Source organism: Hypanus sabinus, chromosome 13, assembly GCF_030144855.1.
Source record: "Hypanus sabinus isolate sHypSab1 chromosome 13, sHypSab1.hap1, whole genome shotgun sequence".
Classification (NCBI taxonomy): Eukaryota; Metazoa; Chordata; class Chondrichthyes; order Myliobatiformes; family Dasyatidae; genus Hypanus; species Hypanus sabinus.
Window position 1 is genome coordinate 14,832,599 of NC_082718.1, and position 21,489 is coordinate 14,854,087.

Consider the following 21,489-nt stretch of genomic DNA (forward strand, 5'->3'; position numbering starts at 1 on the left):
AGAAGGTATTAATCAATATAAGGTTAAGCACTAGCAAATGTATTTCTATGTAGATAAATGTGTGATTGGTCATCTTGGACTTACAAAGAATATGAGAAGCAAAGATAAGATATATATTGTAGTGGGAGTGTATAAAAGATATACATATAGTAGTGTACAGGGGTAAGAGATTTAGAGGGGATCTGCTGAGAACTTTCTTCACCCAGAGGGTGGTTGGAAACTGAAATGCATTACCTGAGGGAGAAGCCTTTTAAGAAGCATCAAAATAAGCACTTGAATCACCAATGCATTAATGGCTACAAAACAAGTGCATAAATGCATTCTCAGTAGTTGGAGATACATCTCTGTCAAAGGAGGTGTAAGATGCTTCTTCCCTCCACTAGCCTGTGGGCCACCCTTGGGCAAATGTAGCACCTGCTTAGTGCCCCCCCCCCACCACCACCACCGATCAGGGTCACATGAAACCATGGGAGCAGGTGGTGCATATCACAAGTTCTGATTACTGACTCCAGCCAGACAATCTCTGAAGAATATTGATGATGGCTGGGGTTGCCCATCTTGTAAAGACACTGCCCCAAAGAAGGCAATGCCAAATCACTTCTGTAGAAAAATTTGCCTAGACAATATGACCAAGGCCATGATCGTCCACGTCATACAAGGCAGATAATGAGCGAATGACTCAATAGTTAGCACAGATATGTATCTGTCCTAAATAATAACTATCACTTTGCCGATCCAGTCATTTCAGTCACCACCATACACCCTGACTTTCCACACAACCTGTGATCCACTGCCTTGTCTGAGTTAACAGGAGCTGGTGGAGAAAGGCCAGCAGTTAACTTGTATTCTCCTTCATCTTATATACTGTACATGTATCAGCCCTGCTTGAATCTAGATTTGACTCAGGTATCTAGAGAAGGGAAGATCAGTAGGTGACCCTTTACACTCCAAGAATGAAGATGTTTTAGTATTCCTCATAACTAATTAACTCTTTCCTTTATCTATTCATTTTGAAGAAACCAGGGAGGAGTGTTCTGAAGACATGGAACTGGAATGCAGGGCTTGCTGTGATGTACTGAAAATGGCACTCCAGAAAGATCTGACTGCAGAAGATCTTCTCAGATTCCACCAGTGCTTGTGTCAGGGATCGACCTCACTGCAAAGTGTCCAAGGAGCACTCAGTCTGGTAAGATCATAACTATTTTTAATCAGTGAATTCTTCCCAGCAACCACCCCACTTGTGAAGAGCATGTCAGTAAGAAACAAAAACAGGCTTCTGCTCCTCCTCCGTTTCCACTTCAACCTCATCTAACACCATCCCCTCTTTTTTCTCTCTAACTCTGCTTCTTAATTTTCCCTATTTCATTTTCCTCATATTCCTTCTCTTCATCTCCTAATTATTTCTCTCTTAATTCCTTCCTCTTTCTCCTCTAATTCCTCTTTTCTTTCCCTCCTTTCTGCTCTAATCACAGAAACTCTCCTCTTCCTCCAACCATTATTTTAAGAAACTCTCTGAACACGCTAAAACATTTCTAGGTATTTCACAGGAACATAACCAGGCAGAAAGGTAACGTATGCCTCATAAAGGATGTTTCTAAACAGGTCAATCAAAGATTGATCAAGGAGTTAGGTTTTGAAGAGTGTTTTAAAGGAGAGCAAAGAGGTTTAGAGTGGAAATTTCAGAGCCAAAGACATGGCCAACAACTGAAGAACAAGGGATCAGAATTGGAGAGTACAGCTCTCTTGGTGTTTGCTGATACAAGAGATTCTACAGATCAAGTCAAGTCAAGTCAAGTCAAGTCAAGTCACTTTTATTGTCATTTCGATCATAACTGTTGGTACAGTACATAGTAAAAATGAGACAACGTTTTTTCAGGACCGTGGTGTTACATGATACAGTACATGCTAGAAATCCAAAGCAATGTCCACTCAGTAGTGGAGGAACTCCTCAGGTCATTCAGCATCTATGAAGGGGAAACCCTTCATTGGGACTGGCGTCGCCGTTTCAGGTGGAGGCCCTTCATCAGGACTTGATGTTGCCTGACTTGCTAAGTTCCCCCAGAGCATTGTGCATGTTGGTGTTTGTAGGCATAGAAGAGAATACTGAGGAAGAGGGGGATGAAGAAATGGGCAGATTTCTAAAGAAATCTCAAAACTTTGAAAATAAAGTTGACTCAAATTGGGAGCCAGTGCAGCAGAAGGATGGCAATGAGAGTGATCTTAATTATCATTTTACCAGGCAAGGAGGAAGGAAACACTGCAAGATCCAGTTCTGGGGAGCAGTTTGGAATGAGAGACCTTGTTAGGAGTGATCAAAACATCATCAGAGTTTGGATAGTTTTCACAAAAATATAAGGTGCAGTTAGGTACAAAAATAGTTAAATATTAGAGAACTAACCTTTGTAAATTACAGGAAAATTGGTATTGAAAATCATTGGATAAAACTGTAATTGAACAATAGGAGCCTTCCTGGAGGAGGGAATTAGCGTAAAGGGATTTCATCTTCAAAAAGGGCAGCAAGGAATTATATTGACAGCTAGATCTGTCCTGATGACTAACAGAGATTCAAATCAGACAAGAGAAGAATGCTAATGACGAGTGAGCAGAACAGAATAGAAAACAAAGCTATGCATGGAAAGTATGAAGTGGAACCAATAAAAGATATAAAATAGTCAAGTAGTTATGTCTTCACTGAAGAAAAGATGCTGCTTATGTATAAGCAAAGGAGAAGGCAGTGGTAATATTGAAATAAAAATAAACAGGTTGATATTAAAGAGGTTATCTGGTCCAGAAAAGTTGCACCCTGGGTTATGAAAAAATATTAAACAATGGAGCAGGTATGGGTAAATGAGCTTACTATAATTCAATAGGATCATGGTTAATCTACCAGTAGTGCACTCTCCTATCACTTGCCCACGTAGGTTGATTATTTCCAAGTGCAAACAATGTTGGTCACAGCCGTTAACATATTCCAATGATTTCCAACCCCCTGAATGATAAAACCTTTCCTCATTACCTAAATGGTTAGTCCATTACCCAAGACGTCCCAATTCTTGGCACACCAAGCAAAGGAAGCAACCAACAGCATGCAAGTTGCTGAGAGAATGGGACCTGTTTCAATAAGGTTGCCTCTTAATCTTCTAAACTTCATTAAATTTAGGTCCATTCCATTTCAATTCTCATCACTGAACAGTCCCATCGTCCGATCATTCAATATCATAAATTTCAGCTGCATTTCTACAAGATCAAAAAACCCTTCCTTAGATATGGAGACCAAAACTGCACACAATACTTAGGTAGTTGTCTTGCCACAACTCTCAACAAATTTTCTTACTGGTATACACTGATGTCTTGTAATAAATACCAATATACCATCTGTCTTCCCAGTTTATGTTAGCAATGTATGATTTGTAAATAAGTACAAAGGGATTCTTCCAAGCATCAACATTTATTCTGTTTTTATATTTTATCTACCAAAATAAATTACTTAAAATTTTCCCACATTATTTCTCATCTGCTTGGCACTGAGGCCACTTATTTAAAACATCCATATGCCCTCTTCACACCTCCTATTCTCACCTAATGTTATGTAAGCAACAGAATTAAGGAAGATCCTTCTTGATTAATGGAATTGAAGGTCTGTTGAAGTCAAGGTGCAATGAAGATCATGTCCATTGCCCTTTTGGATGGATTGAATCTACACTGTGATTCACAGAGCAGCTTGGTTGAGGAAGATAGAGACCTCCTCCCTGTAGCTTTTGTAATTGAATCTGTCACTTTACCTGATCATGGCTACAGTATCTGTGACACTCTCTGCATGTGCAGATGCAGGAGAGGAGGTTGCTAATTAATGTTTACAATATCTTTCCACTCAGTTTCAGCAGGGACACCATCTGTTTCCCAGGCCCTGGGGCTTTTCGTTTGGCTTTTGGCTGTTTGATTACCTCTGCATGGTGAGGCTGAACTTGTTCTGGGGTGGACACTTGTCCATAGGCCACCAAGGCGAGAGATGGAGAGCTCTTCAGAGTGCTCCATCCAGCAGGTGCTAACTGCCCACTAGCTTTATGTCTCTGCTTTTTTATAACCCATGTAATAATTTCTTCGCTTGATGCTCTGAGAGGTTAATTCTGTTCCCCTCTTCCTTTTTCCATTCTTTGCAGAAGTTTGAAAAGGAAGTTTAGCCAATTTCTGCACTTTAGCTCTCATATATTATATATCAACTTCTCAGTCATGCTTTTGTTTCCAAACCTTGGTATGCCACATTCTTAATGCTACTTTTGGTAATCATATTAGTTTATGCAATAATATCCTTATCTGCTTTAATTAACTAGAGGGAATAGTTTTCCATGGAGATTATATCTCAATTGAATGTATCATCATGGACAGTTAGGAACTAATTTTCTATTTGTGTGCAAATGTTTATTTATTGCCACGATACTCACTCAGTGGCCACTTTATTAGGTACCCTCCCCGTCGCCTTCCTGCCAACTTGAACCAGTCTGGCCATTTGCCTCCGACCTCTCTCGTTAGCAAGGTGTTTTTAGCCACAGAACTGCTGCTCACTGGGTGTTTTTTTTTGTTTTTCACACCATTCTCTGCAAACTCTATAGAGACCGTTTGGATGAAAATCTCAGGAGAACAGAAGTTCCTGAGATACTCAAAATACCCATCTGGCACCAACAATTATTCCATGGTCAAAGTCACTCAGATCACATTTCTTCCCCATTATGAGGGGTGATTGATAAGTTTGTAGCCTAAAGTAGAAGGAGACGATTGTAGAAAACCTAGCATGTTTGTTTTTCAACATAGTACCCTCCTATATTTACACACTTAGTTTAGCGGTCGTGGGGCATATGATCCTTTCTTTGTAAAAGTTGGCATCTTGGACCTCCAGAAGTGGTCAACAGCAGAGGTGATCGATGAGTTTATGGCCTACGGTAGAAGGAGATGAATTATACAGCTCTCGTTACATGCACATGCAGTTCAACTTTTTGAGTGATTGTGCAGAAAGTTTGAAGTTAATAACTCATCTCCTTCTACCTTTGGCCACGAACTTTTCAATCATCCCTGCTGTCAACCACTTCTGCAAATCAAAGACACTGACTTCTACAAAAAAGGGATTGTATGCTCCACGACCGATGGACTAAGTGTGTAAATGGAGGAGGGGACTATGTTGAAAAACAAATGGGCTAGGTTTTTTAAAATTGACTCCTTCTACCTTAGGCCACAAACTTATTAATCACCTCTTGTATGACGATTGGTTTGAACAAAAGCTGAACCTCTTGACCATGTCTGCATACTTTTATGTTTTGCATTTCTGCCATGTGATTGGCTGAGAGTGAGAGGATTTTTGTAGAAAAACCCTTTGTTTTCCTTTTTGATTGGCAGATGTATAGCAAGATGAGTGGAGTCTGTGACCCTGAAACTCTCCTGGATAGTCTGTTGGAGCAGCACAGAAAAAAGGAGCAATTGGAGCAGGTATCAAATGTAATTCTCACTGCAGTCCATTTCCCCAGGCATTGACTCAGTTGGGAACATTTCTGTAGATACAGTACTGACTCTCATGCTGATCCCCTGACACTGGCGCTCACATGAACACAGTTCCTCTGACACTGGTTCTCACTGTGCACAGTTCCCCTGGATGTTAACTCATTAGGCACAGTTGCCCCGAGGCTGACCGTCACAGAGTACAGTTCCACAGGCACTGACACTGGGTACAGTCCCAAGATTGTTGCTCATGTTGAGGTCCTATTCTACAAACTATATCCAAAGATTAACCACACAGTGCTTAAAGTATTTGTCCAGCACGATCCCTTCTGAGTTCCTAGTCTCAGTGGTCTCTGCCCCATTCACTCAGAACTGCTGAAGTCCTAGGTGTAAGTGTAAGGCTGTGCTTAAGCAGCAGGGACCGTGAACGAGCTCTGAGCCCTTGCGGTAATAAGGCACTTCCCGGCTTCCTCTGTAATTCTGATTCTCTATCCCTCGTGCTGCAGCTTCTGTGGAAGGTTCAGATGCTGAACTGCTGGAGTTGGGATCACCTGTCACTGCCAGAGTGCCTGGATCCACCTTGTAATGAGAATCAGAAATCGGTGAAAACGTGGCGGCACCTACAGTCACCTCAAATGATGCGGATGTGGATGGGAAGGAAAGTAAGTTAATCACTAAGTGTAAGCACACAGACATTGACTCTGCATCGAATCAGTACTTGATGGGACTACAGAGAGGAAACTATCAAACCTTGCCTGTTTTCCCCATGACAATTTGATAGAACAGGGTAGAGGGAGTTCTAATTTCTGTATAATCCGTGCTGTAATGATAAAGGATCATTGATATATAACCAAATCAGGATAGTGTAAAGCTTAATGCACTAGTAGGTAGCCAGTCAGAGGTGTAGTGGCATCCATACCAGACTTCGAGGCGAGTGGTCCGAGGTTCAAGTCCGGCCAACTCCCTGCACGCTTTCCATCCATTGAGCTAGTATCTTACCCCTGTGAAAACAGAAGAAATTAAAGAAAGGGCAAGGTTGCCCCCCAGGGCGCCACAAGGAACACAGAGGAACAATCATCAAACTTGCAGCTGGTGCTGTTACATACAGGTAGAGGTTGTGGGCCAAACCAGCGTGATGACATGAGGGTGGTTAAGGCAGTGAGTGGGTAAAGGAGTACAATTTGGCTCTCTGAGGGTGTTCAGCAGGCTGCATCCTATAGATGGACAACAATGGTAAGGAAGCTGTGTGAGAGAGAATGGCATTGGGTGAGACTGTGGGAGTAAAGGAATAACAGAATAGTGGAGTGAGGGACCACGGTGAAAGTGGGGCAGCACGGTAGCATAGTGGTTAGCACAACAGTACAGACAACCCGGGTTCAATTCCCACCGTTGTTATGTTCTGTCTGTGACCGCGTGGGTTTCCTCCGGGTGCTCCGGTAAGTAAGTAAGTAGATAGAAATAAAATGAATCTTGGAGTAGGTTACTAGGCTGAAGGTCCTATACTGTGCTCTCCTGCTCTGTGTTCTATGTCATGCTTGTGTGTGAGTGAGAGTGGGCTGCAGTGAATTTTACTGACAGTGCTTTTACAGGTTGTTAGGTTTGAACTGGACAGTCTGAAGGTTCGGCTCCGGTGTCTCGGTCAGGAGCAGCAGGAGCGGCATCGGGTCAGCACCAGGTGGGTATTGGCAACAGGACTACATTCATTCATTTCCATTGCAGGAGACTGTGGATCTGCTGCAGACAAGCTCACCAGGAGTAACGGTGTATATAGCAGGTCATTGGGTGCTGAACTGACTCACAGTTACTGGGAGTACAAAACTGGGATATTGAGTCACAGACTTAGTACATCATGTGTACCAAGTCAGACTTTTAAGGCTTAAAAACAGGGCTTTGCAGTTCAAACTCTGTGGGAGAGTTTCCATGGGAGGATTTAACTCATCTGCTGATCCTGGACACACTCATTAGCCTAAGAGCTGTAATATCCATTCCACTTCTCACACCTTCCATGGTGCTTTGTGACTTTGCTTACCATTTCTTTCACCTTACCTTCATTTCTTGTAGGTGGGCAATAGGCGGAGTCTCTGCTGTCATTCATGATGATGGACAGGATATGGAATGCCTGGGTCCTGAGGACAAGGATGTTTTATCAAAATCACACCTTCTCCAGTTGGTGGAGCAGAAGTACCAAATGCTTGTTGAGCAACTCCATCAAAAGAGGCTACAGAAACACTGGGGTATGGAGAGGTCATGAGGTAGAGAGACATAATGGGATAAAGTGTGGAAACAGGGGAATGATGAGAGTTGTGGGAAATGGTGCTGACAAGGGGATGTAATTAGGGTAGGGAGGTGTAAGAAAGTAGGGAAGAGAGAGGAAGTAGTTATGAGTAAACTGTTTGAAAGTTGGAGATGGCAGTCGAAAGGTTTACAAGAGAGTGATATTGAAAATGGTTTGGCATGAAACTGAGATTAGGGATTAGGGCTGAGGTTGAGCAATGTTTGGTTATTGGAAGGAGAATAGGGGATTGGGATGGAGGATGGATTATCTGTGCTAAAGTGGAGTCCAAGGAAAAGTGATTGGTACAAGTGGCAAATTGTGTCATGAGCAGAAATGCTAACTCTCCTTCATATTCCATTGATGCTATCTTTCCAGCAATCTGACTGGACCTTAAGACCATAAGGCATAGGAACAGAATTAGGCCATTTAGCCCATCAAGTCTGCTCCGCCATTTCATCATGGCTGATTTATTATCCCTCTAACTCCATTCTCCCGCCTTCCCCTCCACCCCTTAACATTTGACGTCCTGACTAACCAAGAACTTATCAACTTCTTCTTTAAATATACCCAATGACTGGGCCTCCACAGCCACCTGTGGCAAAGAATTCCAGAGATTTACCACCCTAAAGAAATTCCTCCTTACCTCTGTTCTAAATGCACATCCCTCTACTCTGAGGCTGTTCTCTCCCGCTATAGGAAAAATCCTCCCCACATCCACTCTATCCAGGCCTTTCAAAATTCGATAGGTTTCACTAAGACCCCCCACTCACTCTTGTAAACTCCAGTGAGTATAGGCCCAGAGCCATCAAATGCTCCTCATCATTAACCCTTTATTCCCAGTATCTTTACAGTTCTGAATTCTGGTGTGTGCAATTTTATTGCTTTTCAAGTACTGTCACTTCTCTTCCAGGCATACCCACCTTGCTCCTCCCTCTTAATGCGATATCTGCTTGTCTCTTATAGGTTCTGTACTCTTACGTATTTGTTTCATTACCATTTGATAAGGATGTTGACAAAAATTATCCCACCACTTGTATCATTCTTGTATCACTTGTATCTTGATCATTGAGGATGGATTCCATGGTTAAAGGGTAGGTTAAGTTTGGTTTCAGAGATCGGAAGCTGATCTCTCTGTGTCACTAAAACACCTTCTGCTTTCATTCTCAGAAATGTCCAGTTTGAGGTTACTGCTCCTGGACTTGCACCAATGTTGTGAGCGTGAAATGTCTTCCATTTTGTCCACACCAATGACTTCAGTACAGAGGACCCGGCTCTTCCTCTCCCAGTACTACCTGCAATGCCAGGCCCAGCACCAGGACACGTTTGAAACTGCAGCACTTGTGTTGGGTATCGCCGACTGGAAGAAGAGTGTTCAAGCCCCACAGTACGTGAATCATAGACACTGCAGCATTAATCAGGCCAAGTATAGAGGCAAAACCATAATGTGGATGGCCAAAGATATCCAAGCTGTGGATGTTGGGCAGGTGCTCCTGCTGTGGTTCCAAAATTGGTTAAAAATGTGCAACAAATGCAGATTAAAAACTTAGAGAATATGAATGGAACTGAGGTAGTAGATATAGGGGTAGGGGTAAAGGTAGAGGTAGATTAATAGATTATGAGGGGATTTGAATCCATAATAGGGAAGCCCAGAGATTGAGTTCAAAGAAAGAGAGAGAGTAGCAATCAGAGGAGACTGGCATGTAAAGAGTGAGAAATGTTTGGGATACAGAGAAAGGATTGAGGTGATGGTATTTTATGAGTAAGTCCTACTGCATGATACTTGAATATCTAATACTGTTGGAATAACTTTTTCCAAGGTTGTGTGAAAGCAGAAACGAAATGTTAGCCATGAGCCAGCTCCAGGATTTCATCTGCACAATCACTGATCAGAAACGAAAGCAGCCAGTGATCACAGCCCATGACCCCAAGGCATTAGCATTGCTGGGGAGGATCCACATCCAGAAGATCATTCTAGAACAGTTATGTAAAAATCACCAGGAGGAACAATCAGTAAGTCGCCATCTCTAACATGATTCTATCTACTGTAATGTACTCTCACAAATAAATGATATTGACAATATTAAAGTCTATAATAGTGGCTGTTTTAAAGTTGTACATTTCTTTGATGGACAGACCACGTCCATCCTTAAGGTAGAATGCACATTGGAATTCACAGTCCATCCATATCTAGGGTGCCATGTACAGCCATCTCTTGGGGTGAATGCCTGTCCATTGTTCTGGTTCAATTGTTAGATAAGGCTGTCCCCATCATCCTTGATGTGCTTTGCCCATCCAGCCTCAGGATTGTACTGTTCTTTGGGAATCCGCACAGAATTCATTTTCCCTACTCATTGTGAAAGAGCTTAAGCTTGAACTCTTACACTAAAGACAAAGCATCCTTCCTTAGAGATGCAGGTGCTGCCAATCTGAAAATACTCTGCTCTTAATAGATTGGGCAGCACCCATGGGGAGAAACAGGGTCAACGTTTAAGGCCAAGGATTGTTCAATAACGTATCTTTATTCTTGTTTTTATTTTCGTCTTGTTTTATACTGTCAGTTTGCAATAGGAGCACCATGGAGTCATAGTGCATTTACCCACAAAGTACTTTCTTGGTTTATAGGGATCTTTACTCTCTTTCTAATCTCTTGTGTGCTGCTCTGGGAAGGTTTGTTCAGGCTGCATAGTAGGAACTATGCCTATATTGATTGACTGATTGACCAACTGATTGATTGATTGATTCTTCTATATTATGTATTGTATTGAACTGCTGCTGCTGTTAAGTTAACATATTTCACACACATGCCAGTGATAAGAAACCTGATTCTGATTCTATACCTAACCCAGGCTGGTCTGCCTGACAGATTAATAAGCAGAGTAGAAGCAGCTTTACTCTGAGTAAGATCATGGGACTGCAGAGGAAACTTCATCTCTACCTCATCATTTTGCTCTCAATACTGTTAAATAATCAGAATACTTCAAAGAGTTGTTTAAATTCTTCAACCTTTATTTAAAATTTCTTTTGATAATAGTTGCTGCTGCAGTTTATTTACAAGCAGATGATGCCATCTAATGAGCCTTGTGCAGAGAAGTTGGCATTTAGTGACACTGCTGTTAACAACCAGAATAATTGGGTAAATCTCACATCAAGCAAACCAGGAGACCTCATGGGTGTAAGTAACTTACATGTAATTATCTTCTATTCCTTGGATGTTACTGTTAATGGGAGACATTGTCAAAAATTTAATCTGAGATGTGGCATGGTTAGGAGAGAAGGGTTAGATTGACCTTCAATTAGGTTAAAAACTTGACACAACACTGTGGGCTGAAGGGCCTGTACTGTGCTATAGGTTTCTTTTTTCTGTGTTCGATGTGCATGAATACTTTTTGAGAGACTCCATTATTTAGCTGCTGGATTAACAGGCTATTCTGCTGCAGAAGTTGTTATTGTTCATTCATAGTCTACGGGCACCACAGCCTAAGGCCAGCAATCAGTTCCCATGTCTAACAGCATTTAAAAAGGTGGTGGTAAGCTACTACCTTAAATGGCCAAAGTCTATGCAGCCATAGAAGGTGTGAATCTGGCGGAGATTTGTACTTGTTGGGGTTCCCTCTTTATGCTGCCCTTATCCTTCCAGTACTGGGAGTCACAGGTAAAATATATTTCATTCACAAGCATGCAAGTATATATAGAACATGTTTTATGCTGGAATTGTTGAATGCTTTGAGCTGCTTTAATTGAGGTTGGAGAACATCCTGTCCCACTTTGATTTGATGGAAAGGCTTTAGCGAATTAACCCTGAGTACCGAACCGTTAAACTGCTTTTATAAACAAAATACATGTGTGACTATCTGGTTAAGTTTCTGGTCATTGGTGGCATCCAGATGTTGAAATCAGGGCTTCATGGGCATGGTAATATTGACTATCAAGAGCTGGTGGTCAGATTCCCACTAGGAGTTTGCCTAGTACTTACACAGTGCGTGCATAACTTTCATTTATCTGTTTTGCTGGTCACAGACAGAATTGACCTTTTGTCCATGCTTGGACTAAGGCTGGAATTAGGTCATTGCAGTAGACACTCTGAGCACTGGCAAATAAGATTGTTGTAAGTAGCACTGCTGATATCTTCCATTACTTTGCTAATGCTCAAGAGGTTATAAGGGCTGCACTAGATTTATCTAACATTTTGTGGAAGGAGTTCAATGTCATTAACATCAGGAAGTGGTACATCAATTGCTGGCAAGAGTAAAGGCCGCAAAAAACCCAAATGGAGTTTGTGGGGGGGTGGGGTGAAGGGCTTGATGGACCGAGAGGGCCCAAGTAGCTTTCTTCAATGTGAGTTTCTGATATTGTGTGATGTAAGAATCTCTTGTACTTAGGATAAGAATGGCTACCTTCAGCCCAAGCTCTTGGAGGAAGCTTTTATTCTCTACTGGCAAAAGAAGGAGATCACAGTGCAGTCGAAGAGTCAAAGCCCAGCCATTGTGGGGCTCATGGAACTACACCTCATGCAAACGACCAGAGTCCGGCAACTTATCCAACAGATGGAGGGGCAGGTGAGAAACGTGTGCTGCTCCTGGACTGGGGTAATTATATTGTGGTCCTCTGCATTAAGATTTTGGTTCTTACTGGGCTCTCTGTCTTGTATGGGATCCAGTGTATGGAGTGTATATTGGGGTCTCTACCTGTAGAAGGTTTCACTGTGTTGAGCATTTTGTTAATTCACAGAATGTGAGCTTCAGTGTTAAAGGTATAATTTAGTATCCATCTCTAATTGCCCCTTGAACAGAATGCTTGCTGGCCCACTTCAAAAAGCCAGGGAAGAGTCAATCACATTGATGGATCTTGACCTGCTTGACATTGGTAAACCAGATGAGTATTTACTCATTTCATGGAAGCCACTACTGATAACTGTGTTACCTTTTAATTCGAGTTGTACAGAATTAATTGAATTTAAATTACCAATTGTCATGGTAGGATTCAAACATAAGTCAAAGGGGGTGATGAATCAGCATAAAGGAAGGAGACTGAAAACTTGGCTGAGTGATGTAATAACAACAACCTCTCATTCAGTAAGACCAAGGAACTGGTTGTAGACTTCAGGAGAAGGAAACCAGAGCTCCATGAGACAGTGATCTTTGGAGGATCAGAGGTGCAGAGAGTCAGTAACTTTAAATTCATGGGTGGAACTATCCCAGAGGACCTGTCCTAGGCCCATCATATAAATATTATTTCCAAGAAAATGAGACAGCACCTCTACTTCTTCAAGAGTCTGAGGAGACTCAGCATGCCATTGAGAACCTTGGTAAGCTTCAACTGATGTGTGGTGCAAAGTGTGCTGACTGGCTGCATTATGGCCTGGTATGGGAACATCAATGCCTTTGAGTGGAAAATCCTACAAGAAGTAGTGGATTCGGCCCTGTGCATCAAGCGTGAAAACTTCTCAACCATTGAGCACATCTACATTAAGTATTGACATAGAGAAGCAGCATCAATCATCAAAGATCCTGAGCATCCAGGCCATGATCTTTTCTCGCTGCTTCCATCAGGTACAAGGTACAGGTGCCTCAGGATTCACACTACTAGGTTCAAGAACGGTTACTACCCCTCAACCACCGGGCTCTTGAACAGAAGGGGATAGCTACACTCATTTAAGGACTCTGTTTTATTGTTATTTCATGCTTGTTATTTATTGCTATTTATTTATATCTGCATTTGCAATTTGTTTTCAGTTAACAGTTCCTGATGTTTACAGTTTACAATTACCGTTCTATAGATTTGCTAATTATGCCCGCAGAAGAAAGAATCTCAGGGTTGTATGTGGTGACATGTATGTAATCTGATAATAAATTTTACTTTGAACTTTGAACTTTAAATGATTGGATCCAGTCTTCCAGATACTTCTAAAACAACTTAAAATCACACTTTTTTGCTCTTCCTGGGGCTTCAGTGTAATGGATTCATGCTGAAAATCTCCTTTTGGAATTCTCTGCGTCACTTATGGCCCATTATGCTGCTGACTCTTCATCTGGCCTCTACCCTTTGACCTGTTTGGCATGGGTGACACTTCAAGAGCCAAAGCACAAGGCCCTGACTACAGCTAACACAGCTCTCTGGGTTATTGATTCATTGTGTCAAAGGTTGGTTTATTGGGTTGTTTGATCTGGAATCCACCATTGAGCTCCCTGAATTGTTGTTCACCATTTTGGATTCACTGTTAGAGTCTTGGTACATTATTGGATCTCTGATTCACTGTATTGGCGTTCACAATCAGGAACCATGGATTGTGATTGTCTGTATTGTGATCTCTGTTATGGATTCACAATTATGGTCTCTGAATTCCAAGTCACTACCTAAGGATATTTATACTGGATTCAATTATTGGGATTTATTAGTGTAGTCTCTGAATTGTGACTCATTGTATTGGGTCTCTCTACTGGAGTTCATTATTGGAGTTTCTGAAGTGTGATTCACTTGTATAGTAGTTCACTATCAGAATCTCTAAATTGATTCCCTGCTCTAAGTTTGCTCTATATTGGTAAACTTCTAAGATCTCCATGTATTTATGCATCACATCTTTTGTTTCAGTCTGTGAATGACCTCATCAACACTTACTGCTCACTACACAGTGATCTGAGAAACAATCAACACTACAACAACCTGGCGGCCATGTTCCTGGGGCTAGTTACACCAGAGATGGATATTGATCAAATTGGTAATTCCAAGATATGTCTGTCTCACACTCTGTTATTCTCTCAATGTTATTCTTTTATCCTCTCAAAACAAATGCTAACATTGCATTTGCCTTCTTTACTATCAACTCAACCCGCAACTTAACCTTAAAGGTTTCCTGAACCAGGACTCCCAAGTTCTTTTGCTACCTCCGATTTCTAAAAAAATAAGTCACAATTGGAAATGGTGATTCTGAAATGACTATTCTGAGGATAAAAGGTTGTTTACTATAGGAATGCCATTGGAAACTGTGTTGGGCTCCATCTGTTACAGTCTTTACCAATGATTTGGATGAGAGGACCAAATGTAATAAATCCAAGTATGCTGGGGTGTCAGCGTGAGTTGTGAGATCTCAGCTGGCTAAATGAAAAGCAGAGAGCATGACTAATGGAATAAAATATGGAATAAGTTCAGTAGTCCTCTAAAATATTTAAAGTGAATGAAAAGTATTGGTGAGGAGAGGATTTTTGTAGAACAGTAGAAGTATCCTGTTGAATTTATAGATTGCCCATATTAAATTCCATGTGCAATATTGTATATTGGTCTCCCTGAGGATTCACCACATCAATCCTAAGGATGAGGCGATTATCCTAAGAGGAGGAGAGATTAAGCATCCTGGGGAAGACTGAGTTTAGAAGAATCAGTGATCTCATTTAAAAACAAAATTCTTGGGGCATGACAGGAAATAGTTGAGGTGAGTACCTTAACAACTTTTGAGAGACAGCCAGCAAATATATGGATTGGAAAGGTTTAGAAGGTTCTGAGCCAAACACTTACAAATAATCTAGTTCAGGTATGGGGGAGACAGTCAGAGCAGTGGTGTGCTCCATATGCAGTATGTGGGAGGTCAGGGTCAACACAGTTGTCCCTGATGACCACACCTGCAAAAGGTGCGTCCAGCTGCAGCTCCTATCAGCCCGAGTTAGGGAGTTGGAGCAGGAGCTGGATGAACTTTGGATCATTCGGGAGGTGGAGGCAGAGATAGATAGGAGTTATCAGGAGGTAGTCACACCAAAAAACCAAGAAGTAGGCAGATGGGTGACGGTCCAGAGAGGCAGGGGGAGCAGGCAGAGAGAGCAGAGCACCCCTGCGGCCATTCCCATTAACAATAAGTATACCGTACTGGATACTGTTGGGGATGACCTACCAGGAATGAGTTGTAGTGGTCCTGCCTCTGACACAGAGGTTGAACCCTCAACAAGAAAGGGGAGGAGGGAAGAGAAGAGAGCGATAGTTTTAGGGGACTCTATAGTTAGGGGGGCAGATAGGAGATTTTGTGGGGCAGATTGGGAGTCTTGGATGGTATGTTGCCTCCCTGGTGCCAGGGTCCGGGACATCTCAGATCGGGTGCAGGCTATTCTTGAGAGTGAGGGCATGAACCCAGATGTAGTGGTCCATGTAGGGACCAATGATGTAGGTAAGGTGAGTGAGGGGGTCCTGCTTAGAGAGTTCAGGGTGTTAGGAGTGAAGCTGAAAGGCAGGAACTCCAGGGTGACAATCTCGGGATTGCTACCTGTGCCACGTGCGAGTGAGGCGAAGAATAGAATGATTATGCACATTAATACGAGGCTGAGAGCATGGTGCAGGAAGGAAGGGTTCAGGTTTTTGGATAATTGGTCTTTGTTCCAGGGACATTGGGATCTGTTTCGAAGGGATGGTCTACATCTGAACCGGAGGGGTACTAACATTCTTGCAGGAGTATTTGCCAGTGCTGCTCGGGGGGGGTTTAAACTAGATGTGCAGGGGGCAGGGATCCAGATCCAGAGGGTTGGTCAGAAGGTGCATGGGGTTAAATGTGTACAAGGTTTGGGTGATCTTGAGAAGGTTATCAAATTCAATTTGCCCGATGGCAGTTCAAGGAGCTGGGTTAGGTACAGTAGACAGTGTTTTAAGCAAAGAGAGGAGGAATGGGCTAAGAATTCTATACTTGAATGCGCGTAGTGTCAGAAATAAGACAGATGAGCTTGAAGCTCAGATGAAAATGGGGAACTACGATATTGTTGGGATAACGGAGACATGGCTGCAAGGGGATCAGGCCTGGGAATTGAGTGTACCAGGGTATACGTGCTATCGTAGAGACAGAAATATGGGAAGAGGGGGTGGGGTGGCCCTGTTGGTGAGGAATGAGATTCAGTCCTTAGCAAGAGGTGACTTGGGAACAGGGGAAGTAGAGTCTGTGTGGATTGAGCTGAGGAACAGTAAGGGTAAAAAGACCCTAATGGGTGTTGTGTACAGGCCACCAAAAAGTAGCGTGGATATTGGGTACAAGTTGATTAGGGAGTTAACATTGGCATGTGCTAAAGGTAATGCAGTCGTTATGGGAGATTTCAACATGCAGGTGGACTGGGAGAATCAGGTAGGTGCTGGACCCCAGGATAGGGAGTTTGTGGAGTGTCTAAGGGATGTATTTTTGGAACAGCTTGTGCTTGAGCCAACCAGGAACGAGGCTATTTTGGACTTGGTGATGTGTAATGAACAGGAATTGATAAGTGATCTTGAAGTAAAGGAGCCATTAGGAAGTAGTGATCATAACATGATAAGTTTTTATCTACAATTTGAGAGGGATAGGGGCAGATCAGAGGTGTCAGTGTTGCAATTAAATAAAGGAGACTACGGAGCCATGAGGGATGAGCTGGCCAAAGTTAAATGGGCAGATGCCCTGGCAGGAAAGACAGTGGATCAGCAGTGGCAGATATTCTTGGGCATAATACAAAAGATGCAAATGCAGTTCATTCCAATGAGAAGGAAGGATTCAAAGAGGGGGAAGGGGCCACAGTGGTTGACAAAGGATGTCAGAGATTGTATAGCATTAAAAAAAAAGATGAGTGGGAATACAGATGATTGGGAAAGTTTTAAGGAACAGCAGATCTTAACTAAAAAAGCAATACGGAGAGAAAAAATCAGGTATGAGCTCAGTCTAGCCAGGAATATAAAAGGGGATAGCAAAAGCTTTTTTAGCTATGTGAAGAGAAAGAAGATAGTTAAGAACAATGTTGGCCCCTTGAAGAATGAATTGGGAGAAATTGTTATGGGAAACAGGGAAATGGCAACAGAATTTAATGCATACTTTAGATCTGTCTTCACCAGGGAGGACACAAGCAATCTCCCAGATGTATGGATGGGTCAGGGTCATAAGATATCAGAGGAATTGAGACAGATTGGCATTAGGAAAGAAATTGTGATGAGTAGACTGGTAGGACTGAAGGCTAATAAATCCCCGGGTCCAGATGGTCTGCATCCGAGGGTTCTAAAAGAGGTGGCTCAGGAAATTGCGGATGCATTGGTAATCATTTTCCAATGTTCCTTAGATACAGGATCAGTTCCTGAAGATTGGAGAGTGGCTAATGTTGTCCCACTTTTCAAGAAGGGAGGGAAGGAGAAAACGGAGAACTATCGCCCTGTTAGCCTAACGTCAGTCGTGGGGAAGATGCTTGAGTCCATTATTAAGGACGAAATAGTGGCACATCTAGATGGCAGAAATAGGATTAGGCCGAGCCAGCATGGATTTACCAAGGGCAAATCATGCTTGACTAATCTGTTGGAGTTTTTTGAGGGTGTAACAAGGATGTTAGATGAGGGTAAGCCAGTAGATGTTGTGTACCTAGATTTTCAGAAGGCATTCGATAAGGTGCCACATAGGAGATTGGTGAGTAAAATCAGAGCTCATGGCATTGGGGGCAGGGTTTCAACATGGATAGAAAACTGGTTGGCAGATAGAAAGCAAAGGGTAGCAGTGAATGGGTGTTTCTCAGACTGGCTGGAGGTGACTAGTGGGGTACCACAGGGCTCTGTATTGGGACCACAGCTCTTTACGATTTATGTCAATGATTTAGATGAGGGCATTGAAAACTATATCAGCAAGTTTGCTGACGATACTAAACTGGGTGGCAGTGTGACATGCGAAGAGGACGTTAGGAGAATACAGGGAGACTTGGATAGGCTGAGTGAGTGGGCAGATACTTGGCAGATGTCATTCAATGTGAATAAATGTGAAGTTATCCACTTTGGAAGCTGGAACAAGAAGGCAGAGTATTGTCTGAACGGTGTCGAGTTAGGTAAGGGAGAAATGCAAAGAGACCTAGGAGTCCTAGTTCACCAGTCAATGAAGGTGAATAAGCAAGTGCAACAGGCAGTGAAGAGGGCAAATGGAATGTTGGCCTTTGTTACAAGGGGAATTGAATACAAGAGCAAGGATGTTCTTTTGCATTTGTACAGGGCCCTGGTGAGACCACACCTGGAATATTGTGTACAGTTTTGGTCTCCAGGTTTAAGGAAGGACATTCTGGCAATTGAGGAAGTGCAGCGTAGATTCACTAGGTTGATTCCTGGGATGGCAGGGCTGTCTTACGCAGAGAGATTGGAGAGATTGGGCTTGTACACGCTGGAATTTAGGAGATTGAGAGGGGATCTGATTGAAACGTTTAAGATAATTAAAGGATTTGATAGGATTGAGGCAGGAAATATGTTCCAGATGTTGGGAGAGTCCAGTACCAGAGGGCATGGATTGAGAATAAGAGGTCAGTTATTTAAAACAGAGTTGAGGAAGAGCTTCTTCTCCCAGAGAGTTGTGGAGGTGTGGAATGCACTGCCTCGGAAGACGGTGGAGGCCAATTCTCTGGATGCTTTCAAGAAGGAGCTGGATAGATATCTGATGGATAGGGGAATCAAGGGATATGGGGACAAGGCAGGGACTGGGTATTGATAGTGAATGATCAGCCATGATCTCAGAATGGCGGTGCAGACTCGAAGGGCTGAATGGTCTACTTCTGCACCTATTGTCTATTGTCTATTGTCTAAATAGGACAAGTTTGGATGGGGCTTCTTTTTCGGTATGGACCAGATGGACTAAAGGGCCTATTTTCCATTACTCTGTGTGGTTTGCTTAAGGTGGCTAGGATGTCTAGAATTAGGAATCATGATCCCAGGTATGGGACTGGCCATTAAGGACTGAGATGAGAAGAATTTTCTTCACTGATGGGCTAGTGAATCTTTGGAGTGTTCCATCCAAGATGATTGTGCTTGCACAGTTGTGGTGAACTACATATACCTGTCTGGACACGCCCCCCCCCCCCCACTGACTGCTCCTGTGGCTGCTCCCACTGACCGTGGCTCCTCCCACGGACCCCAGTATAAAGGCGATTGGAGACATCACCCTGGCCTTAGTCTCCAAGATGTAATGTGGTGGTCAATTGCTGCTTGTTCTTTCTTCCAGCCAATAAAAACCTATATCTCGCCTCTCGTCTCTGAGAGTTAATGATGGGGCATCAACAGTCATTGGATATATTTAATATAGTAAGGTAAACAGAATATCGGGGTTTAATGATGCTGAGGTAAAAGGACATCCATATTCCTATTGATGATTCAGGAATCACAAGGGGCCTAACCTTCTTCTGTCTCTTTAGTTCTTCTTCTTGGAGATAAGTTCTGAATGTTCAGAATCTGTACTAGATTTGTCATGGAAAGGGGGCTGGGATCATGGCAGGGAGAACTCAAAAGCAGAGAATGGATTCTGACTGTGGTCCGCACTAATGGTTTGTTACATGGGAGAAACTGCTCACACATTGTTTAAACATGTGACTGTATCTGACAGGACAAGCTTGGGGATCTGCTGCTGTTGCAGTCCATGACAGGATGGATGATGGGTTGGTGATGGACATCTCCTGCAAGGTTAGAGGAGATACAATCATTTCCAGTGAAATAACTGCACCAACTCAAGATAACTTACTATTGTCACAGGTGAGCTGGCTGAGCTGGGATTAGGTGCAAATCTGAATCTTGCTCTCTCACCTGGGCCCTATTTCTGGAAAGCACAGGCTTCCTCACACACACCCACCACAGTTTTATCCAGTCCTCTCCAGTGCCTGCTCACTGAATCTGACCTTGCCCTCTCACAGAGGGCAGATCACTTTCGTACTCCTCCACTTGAAGTATTCTGGGTTCCATACCAGGGAACCTTTCCAGTGGCTTCCTTTCAAAATTTCTAGGCTACAAGTTCCAACAGTGTGTGGACAATTCCCCAATGTCACATGCACACATGTTCCAAACAGCGCCTGCAAGTCCTGAGTTCGTGGACATACATTTGGATGACTTTGAGTTCTTATTAAGATTCCCCAGGAACCATACTGGAAAGAAAATGATGTTTTACACAGTGAGTTACCAGGGATAGTAGTGGGGGTGGATTTAATTCTACCATTCAAAAGGGAGCTAGACAAGGATCTGAAAGAAAATTAGCTAGCTGGTGGAGACAGGGTTGGGAAACAGGATTAGCTGGATTTCCCTTACTTGATGGGTCAAATGGTCTCCTCCCATGTTGCCATGAGTAACCATTCTGTAACGTTTGCTAAATCACCAGAGATTCTAGGTCAATCTCAGAGAGCACACGGGACTACTGACTGAATGTTATTTCAGCCAGACAAGGAACTTTTCCTCCCTTTACTCCTTCTGCAAGTGATTATTCCCTGTTCCCTGAGGTGTTTTCTCTCTAATCCCTGCAGGATGAATTGACATCTGGGACTTCCCAGCAAGTCAGGCAGATGGATGACATCCAGAAATTGCAAAATGAAGAGGGTGCTGCTTCAGGTGACAAAACAGCCAGAGTCACGGGAAGATCAAACAATGGCTTCTCGGAGCTGCAACCAAGAGACACTCAGAGCCATGGTAACAGCAGCCAGATTCAAAGCTTACCAGACGTGACATTTAAGGTGAGTGTTTATGTATCACGCCAGGGAATAATTCACATTCACTTGGAAATGAACATAGCAACAGGGAAAGGGTAGGAGGCAGTACCTTCAACTTCAGAGGAGGGGATAGAGAGGCAGCAGGGCTGTTTCTGGTTGTTGTAGTCATCACTGCCTGGCCATTTTTTCAGAATATTCCATTTAGTCAGACCACTTTGACTGGCCTGTTCCCTCCACGTGAAATTGGACAATGTGTGTATCTGTGTATGAAAAGTCCAGTGGAGACAGATGTAAAGGCGGATTGGTTTATTTTCTCAG

At 42.9% G+C, this 21,489-nt stretch overlaps 2 protein-coding genes across 3 annotated transcripts in view; both read left to right on the forward strand.

Annotated features, from left to right (window-relative positions):
• The first annotated feature begins 1,042 nt into the window (after positions 1-1,042).
• Positions 1,043-20,993, forward strand: LOC132404306 (uncharacterized). Its single transcript, XM_059988479.1, has 11 exons — positions 1,043-1,186; positions 5,389-5,478; positions 5,994-6,149; positions 7,077-7,162; positions 7,549-7,721; positions 8,930-9,146; positions 9,580-9,772; positions 10,794-10,934; positions 12,142-12,318; positions 14,351-14,477; positions 20,989-20,993. The coding sequence occupies exons 1-11, from the start codon at positions 1,043-1,045 to the stop codon at positions 20,991-20,993; spliced, it is 1,509 nt and encodes a 502-aa protein (XP_059844462.1).
• The window catches only part of LOC132403641 (uncharacterized), a 78,533-nt gene continuing 77,924 nt past the window's right edge, over positions 20,881-21,489 (forward strand). For both annotated transcript variants that reach the window (XM_059987134.1, XM_059987135.1), the window contains exon 1: positions 20,881-21,195. In XM_059987134.1, the coding sequence (XP_059843117.1) occupies positions 21,028-21,195 (168 nt within the window). In that variant the 5' untranslated portion in view covers positions 20,881-21,027. The remainder of the gene's footprint in view (positions 21,196-21,489) is intronic.

Coding starts and splice junctions, on each gene's coding strand:
- LOC132404306 (XM_059988479.1), top strand. CDS start 1,043: ATGGAACTGGAATGCAGGGCTTGCTGTGATGTACTGAAAATGGCACTC. Junction 5,479..5,993: donor AAAAGGAGCAATTGGAGCAG/GTATCAAATGTA, acceptor CTCGTGCTGCAG/CTTCTGTGGAAGGTTCAGAT. Junction 6,150..7,076: donor GGATGTGGATGGGAAGGAAA/GTAAGTTAATCA, acceptor GTGCTTTTACAG/GTTGTTAGGTTTGAACTGGA.